Source organism: Akebia trifoliata, chromosome 2 (assembly GCF_017979445.1).
Source record: "Akebia trifoliata isolate Shusen 1 chromosome 2, ASM1797944v1, whole genome shotgun sequence".
Classification (NCBI taxonomy): Eukaryota; Viridiplantae; Streptophyta; class Magnoliopsida; order Ranunculales; family Lardizabalaceae; genus Akebia; species Akebia trifoliata.
In genome coordinates this window covers 1977228-1984817 of record NC_141376.1, presented here as the reverse complement: position 1 = coordinate 1984817, position 7590 = coordinate 1977228, and the positions used below count along the sequence as shown (strand labels likewise).

Here is a 7590-nt window from a genome sequence, read left to right as displayed (position 1 = left end):
GAGAGAGATGTGTAACAAGGATGACTCAGATTAGATTGAAAAGCATTTTTTTTTCTCGTTCCTATCCGTGTACGTATTACCTTAGCATTCTATTTAATTTCTACACTCAAAGTCAACCCACGATTGAGGCTCCCCATCACCATCATCAAACTGACGGACGGTTGAGATGCTCTCTATAATTTTGATCTTCATCTCAAGGTTGAGGCAAGTGTTTTCCTATACACAACGACAACGCTACTGATTAATTAGGAACACGTGGCCATGAATCATAATTCATAACCGTGTTGCTTTTCCAATAAGATCACTCCCTCTGTCTGGCTCTAACGCTACGTACGTCAAGCAACAAAGTGAAAAAGCCAATTACACACGTGCCCACATTAATTAGCTAAATTGTGTAATCAATCAGACCATATGCATCGATCCTGACCATTAACTCGTTTGCTAATTTCTTAACCATTTACTAATCACTAAGTTGTCCATCGAAACCGGCTTGTTTGTTTTTATTATTATATATCTAATTGTGTCTGTCTAGGTATCTCCAATTAGAATGTTATTTTCCTAAAAAAACGTGTTGCAGATAATTATTGGGAAGAGTCTTGATAATATAACTCGCGCCGTAGCATACTCAATTGACTCACTGACGTGACAGGTTTAGAAATCGTAGATCTGTAGATCTGTAGATTTGTATGTTTTGAGATACACAATTGCAATTCCCCATAATAAAATATATATACCTAGGAATCATGTATCCTGAGACGTATATATAGATCTACAGTTTCCGAACTTATCAACGTCAAAGGAAAATTGGTTTTCACGATGTGATGCAGTTATGCACTTCGAGGAGTACAAATCTACGGTTCTAGCACATGTCATGTCAAGGGAGTTAAGTATGCCGCGTGGGCGAGTCATGTTATCATGACTCTCTACAATACCAGTTGTTATCAATAAAATACCTACGTATCTTTGATGTTCAAATCACATATTTCCTAAAAGAACAATATGATTTTCTTAGGGATTAGTATTAAGTTTCTAAATCACTATAAATATCCTCCCATCTCAGCCGTTCATTTGATGGAGAGTGACAACTGTCATTTGAGGTTATATATAGTTTTCCATAAAAACTCAAAAGCCATAGACTAAGTTTGCATACATTAACCACAACCTATTATACGTGTTAGTGTAATGATTTTCGGACTCCCCCCACATGGCATACTCAAAATACTCAATCTTCTAATGAGGCATGCGTTAGAACCATAGATTTTATGAAAAAATATATCCTGAGAGGCATAAAATTTATGATTGTAGTCATGCAACATCAAAAGAGTATTTTGAGTATGCCATGTCCGAAGTCAGGTTATCACAACTGGTAAATGTTATGGTCATAGTTTCTTCAAGAGAAGTATAATGATGAATGCACGCGGATTTGGTACGCGGCTGATATGGTAAAGGCACGGCAACTCACTTCTTTTTCCGGTCTATCTCGATGGAAAAAGATGTACGATTATATACCCTTACCACGTCAGCCGTGTACCAACCATCATTCCAAAATAGCGTGCATTCATCACGACTCTAAACGGAATGAACAAAACGCGTCAAGAAACTGGTCCACAGATAATCTGGTCATCAGCCACGTGGGATGGCTAGAAGTAACTTGTAGGATCTTCTCTGTGGGATCCACCATATAACATATCTGACACGTGTACATTCCATGGAGATGTACGCGAGAAGATTGATTGATTAAGTGGAAACTTCTACGTAACTGACGACGGTTTACAATATGATGATTATTTAAGTTCTTACTTCCTATAAAAAAAAAAAACAAATCAACCTTAATGAAGTTGAACGAAAGAGAAGAGTTGAAAGGTTTAGAGACGTGGAAGGAAAACTAGGACAATATAGAAGACTATATATGTGAATTACCCTAACCCAACCCTCGCTCCCATCTACTAGAATAAGACTTGTCCAAAGGGTAACTAGAAAACGTGTTCCAAACACCCAAACCAGCTGTTGCAGTGGTAACAGATTCCTTCTTCTTCCCTTCTTTAACACAGAGAAAAACAAGTTAAGTAGTTTGTTTGGGGGTAGGGTTTAAAGGATTCCTTTGTTTTGTTAATCTCAAGTCATTTTTATGCCTTGGCACATCTCAAATTTGGACTAATTATGTTGTGGCTCAAGTTGAAATCTCCTTTCACAAGGATAGGTGAGTCTGCTAAACTAAAAACTTCTTGATTCTCTTAAAATTTCATAATTTTATTGATCTAAATCAATTTTGAGCCATGAACTCATTTATCTTCTCCTTTTTAATTGGTTTCAAGATATGGAGAAGCCTTGATCCATCCTTCTTGATTATTTTACTTCGTGGGTAAAAAAAACAAAGATTAATGAATAATGATTTAAGATATGAAATTGGCTAGTTTTTTTATTTCTTTTTTTTTGGGTTAATTTGTAGGGATTGAACACATGTAATCTTCATCTCCTTTGATTTATGATGTATTGGTTTCTCTTTAATAGGTGGATCTTCAAAGGAAAGCATTACTAACGTGCAGAGCAAGTCAAACGTTAATAAGGAATACTTGGAAGCATTTAGAACAAAATCTTATATAGAAATGTGGAGTAAGGTTCAATGCCAGTTAAGAAGAACAAGTGATGAGAGACTCTCCTCTATACCTTCTTTTCTTTCATATTCCCATCTGTCCGACAACTTACTCGAACCAAAGCAAGACGACAATCTAATTGATATGATCCAAAGTTCAGATCTTCACCACCTCCTCTTGGATTACTTCGAAGTGAGCTTAGAAGCTTGCAGGATCTGTGGATTCCTGCTACAAAGCATCGATCGAACACGCACGAATTATTCCATAATTCAAAGGGTCATCAAAATATCCAAAATGGTACCTAATTTCAATGATTACACCAATGATCAATGTCAGGTTTTATTCAATGAGCTCGCTACATTCGCTAATCTCGATAACTCACTTGCCACCTCTTGCCCATTGCAATTTGGAATAATTCAAGATCGATATACGTTGATGTTGAATCGATTACTGATGACACGTAAAAAGATTGAGAGAAGAGAGAAACTTATCAGTTTATGCAAGAAGGTGTCGAGGGAAGGGTTGATATTAGTGTGTGGTGCACTTGCAATTGTGACATTAGTCCTTATGGTGCACAGTTTGGTTGGCATTGTTGCTGCACCAGGGTTCGTTACTGTTCCATTAGTTTACTCGAAGAGGAGGATCAAGTTGGCTCGAAGAGGGCTCAAGACAAGGAGGCTTGTAAGGCTTGGTGCACAAGTTGATGCAGCTGTGAAGGGTGTTTATACACTAAATAGGGATTTCGAGACGATGGGTCGGCTTGCTATGAGATTACATGATGAGATAGAGCATGGTAAGTCTATTGCTAGGTTGTGTGTGAGGAATCAAAAGAGGCAGATGTTGAAGGAGGTGGTGAAGGAGTTTCAAAGACATGAGTGTTGCTTCTTAGAGCAGTTGGAAGAGCTTGAAGAGCATGTTTACTTATGTTTTCTCACTATTAATAGAGCTAGAAGACTTGTTATCGAGGAAATAATGCTGCACAGCCATAGCCCATAGACAAGGGCATTCTTGACTAGTCAAATCCTTATGGATGGTGATGATGATGATGATGATGGTGGTAAATGGATTTCAAAACCTGATGGTGATCTGATGATAGGAAATGGGAATGATATCAACGAGACGATCCTGATTCAAACTTAAATGGAAATTCATGCAATTGTAAATCATTTTTTATGGGGTCAGAATTTTCAGATTGGGCTGATTTTTTGTGAGGATGAACTCTTCATCCTCACAAATAGTTCATCCTCACAAAAAATCTGTCCAATCCGGAGGTTATATATGACAAATTTTATTTTCCAATGTTGTCTCCCAAAGATTGTCTGCCATTGCCCTATATATAATAAATAAAAAAAATAATATTCAAATATTATATGATTTTTTCCAGTTTTTGTTTTAAATTTCTATTTTAGGGAGTCTATGTCTTTATCATTTGATTTTGGAGTTTCAGGATTGTAAAGATCCCCCAACCCTATTAAGATATCCCTTCGAATAAATATTGTATTATCCAAGTCAACCATTAATGTCAAATGCTACTCACAAATACCAAATCTTAATTTTAGCTACTATCATAATCTTTTGATCAAAATCAACTAGAGCTTTGAATTATCTTTCAAACAAGTTTGATAGTTTTTTTTTTTTTAGCTTATTGTGGGTATCCCCACTCTTCCGGTGAGACTAATCTAATGGTCACATGCATCGCTCCCTTGAAAAGTCTTAGGTGCAACTAGTTGATCGAGGGTCAATTGGACCATATGGCCCCAAGGAATTCATAGCTTCGTGGGGTTTCGAACACTTAACCTACCTTTCATGTGGAGCTTATCAAAGCTTGGCTTACCACTAGGCCAACCCCTTGAGATTTGGTTTTATGGGAAGTAGGGATGTAAATCCCCAGTACTACCTTTTAAATTCTCGATTGTAGGCAAACAATCACTATACTTCCAATGTCGAATCAAGATCAACTATGAGAGAAATAAAGCATGAATAATGTTGGGGTGACACAACAGTTCTACTGTAATTCCACAATTCTAACGTGGCTTAATATCCACGTCATCCACTTAATGAGTCAGCAGCCACGTTATCTTTTATTATTAAAAAAATAGAAATTTGGTGAAGAAGTTAAAAAAACAGATACTCGAATTAATTGTTGCTATGGTTTAGTGAAGAACAGGATTCATCGTTCATGATAAATGCTTCAAACTTCAATGGAGCTTTCGAGATTCAAAGAGAGGACAAGACGAGAACGAGAGAGAGTGGAGCTTTCATTCAATGTCATTAATAGAGTTTTCAATGGTAAAACCCAAAAGACCAAAAGAAAAGATAAAAAAATACTTGATGAGCCATAAATCCTTGAGTATTTGGACTTCAATCTAAAAAGTAAAGAGAGAAGAGGAGAAGATGTTAGCTCCTTTATCAAGTTTCTAATTTTTTTAGCTTCTTCACCAAGTTTTTATTTTTTTAAAATAATAAATGATGACGTGGTTGTTGAGTCATTAAATGAATGACTTGGATATTAAGCCACGTCAAAATTGTGAAAATCTTGTGTTACCCCAGATTATTCATAAAGCGTTAGGTCGAAATCCTTAAGGTAATAATTATGATAAATAGTCAACTCCTAGGAAAGTGTAGAAGAATGAACCTATAATACGACATATACGATGCATCTCACATATATGACTATTATACTTCAACGAAAAAACATTTACTCACAGAAATCTGGGATCCATCAATCACATGTACCCACATGTCTTGAATGGCATTCCTCATTTACAAAGTACCCTTGTATACTTGACGTGGCAAGCACTGAGCACTGTGAGGAAAAAAAAAACTCTAAAGAGGTTTTAGAGTGACCTCCAAATCGCTCCACTGCATTTTTATGATTTTTTCTTGCCATGCGAAAGGTTGATGCTCCAAATCTGAGATAATAGGGCTAGCCTGACTAACATAGTCAGGTTCCCAGCCTTATTAAGGCTATTGAGCAAGCCACGTGAAAGGGAACCTGCCTGTAGTGTAGTAGTCAGTTATCCTATATGGGGGTGATTGGCTATAGCTGATTTTTTCCTTTGACAATGTACTTTAAAATAAATAAATAAAATAAGAAAAAAAAAAAAAAGGAAACGAACTAAATTTCCTCATCATCACCCACTTTCAAAAGACTCACAATTTCTCTTTCAAAGAAATCCATCTTCTTTCGAAGAGACTTCTCTTCTTGTCGAGGTTTAAAGATTGAAAAAGTATTGAGGTAAAGGGAATATTATAAAATCCAAGGATTTTTGGAAATAGGACATTTTTGTCATTTCATCTTAGTCTCTCCAAGAACACCTCTTACATAAAAAGAGTCATGCTGCTGGAGTGACCTCAAGATTGACTTCATTTCACACTTTCCTAACATGGACGTGTGTACAAAACCATAGATGCTTTTCACTTATATCTCGATGAAAAACATATGTGATTGATGCAGATATGTGGCAAAATGCATAATGAAGTTAATATGTGAGGTCACTTAAGCATTTTTCTCAGAAAAAATAGAGATCTCAACAATGTATGTCTAAATTACAAGGGGGAAAGGTAAAAATGAAAAATAGATAACCATTATAATTTACCGTACATTACAAAATATTTCATTCATACTCATTACATGATTTCACACTCTCTGAAGAAAATAAATAGAACATTAAAGTTCAGATTCCAGAGGATAAAAGAAAGAGGATACAATCATTCTCCATGGAAGTTTTTTTTAGGTAAATTTCGGTGTAAACTTGTGTCCTTCTGGAAATATGGAAGGGAGCTCTTACAGCCAACAAAAGAGTGAAGAAAGAAAAGGAGGTCAAACCAAGACCATTTGATGAAGATAAACATGCAAGATGGCATGGACTCACCTTTCTTTTTCTTCTCCATCTTGTCTTTTTCTTGTGCACTTGAGAGACTTCCATAAAGACCCTAGAGGACTAGACTAACTTTCATGCATATATTACCACTAAGGAGAACCAAAACACACTCTCCATGCAATCTCTCTTTCTCTAGGAAAGAAAGAAAGAAGTGATGGGGATATATAAAGAACGAAAAAGATGTCGTGGAATTGAAGTCTGTGAGATTCCATTAGATACGCTTATTAGAGCTGTTGAGATGGGCAGTCAGTCCCCCCTTAAATAAACTCAGAAGCTTTAAAAACTAGTTTCCCCACAAAGGTGAAAGTTAGAGAATTTTACAGCAAAAGTGGTCGTGGCATCTCTTAACTTTGGAGTGCCACCTTAGATGAGTGAGAGAGAGAGAGATAGAGACGACCACGGTAGATGGGAAATTAAATCCTTTTTTTTTTTTTTTGAATAATATAACGGATGTCTCGATATCTCTTGATGTTTAATTAGAGAGGTTTTCATTTTGAGAGATTCTATTGCCGCACCAACTTTTGCTAAGAGCATTGCTATTCATATGTAAATCACAGGAAGGTTTGCACACATCTTGGTGTGCTCTTCATAAAAGTTGGTGTGGCAATAGAAGCAATCTTTACTTTTGGTCATTTATCGAGAGGCATAAAGCATTTAGAAAGAAACCACAACTAATTTTAGTATAATTTGGTGGAGATCCCTCCTTGCTTGAAATGTCGTGCAATTTCCTCGCTTTTCAAACTTCCCAATGTCACGCAGTTTGTTAAATCACAGTCTATCTTCCCCATTCAACAACATTAAAGTCTATTTCACCATTCAGCCCTATCTGGAGTGTTTTCCTCAATTAGAGCTTCCAGAATATTTTGATGAAACTTCTACAATGATTTGTATGATATATAATCATTTAGTGCAAAATTTCAGAGTTTTGATCATGTTGTGCACCACATAATCTTTATCGCATAAGATTTTAGGGCCCACAACACATTCTCCCACCTCCCCTCCTCTCTTACATTTGGTGGAGCTAAGAATGATCCATCACATGTATGGTCAGAACTACTCCATCCAGTAGGTGACCAACAAGAACCACCAAGATCCAAGAGCCAAGAGCCAAG

General features: G+C 36.4%; 1 protein-coding gene across 1 annotated transcript; it reads left to right on the top strand.

Moving 5' to 3' along the window:
* Positions 1-1835: 1835 nt before the first annotated feature.
* Positions 1836-3919, top strand: LOC147408693 (transmembrane protein (DUF677)). Its single transcript, XM_086458939.1, has 2 exons — positions 1836-2200; positions 2512-3919. The coding sequence occupies exons 1-2, from the start codon at positions 2161-2163 to the stop codon at positions 3588-3590; spliced, it is 1119 nt and encodes a 372-aa protein (XP_086315065.1). The 5' UTR covers positions 1836-2160; the 3' UTR covers positions 3591-3919.
* Positions 3920-7590: the final 3671 nt, after the last annotated feature.

Bases quoted from the DNA above. Each gene is read 5' to 3' on its own strand.
- LOC147408693 (XM_086458939.1), top strand. From the start codon at position 2,161: ATGTTGTGGCTCAAGTTGAAATCTCCTTTCACAAGGATAG. The intron at 2,201-2,511 runs GTGAGTCTGCTA...TCTCTTTAATAG, and splicing joins ATCTCCTTTCACAAGGATAG to GTGGATCTTCAAAGGAAAGC.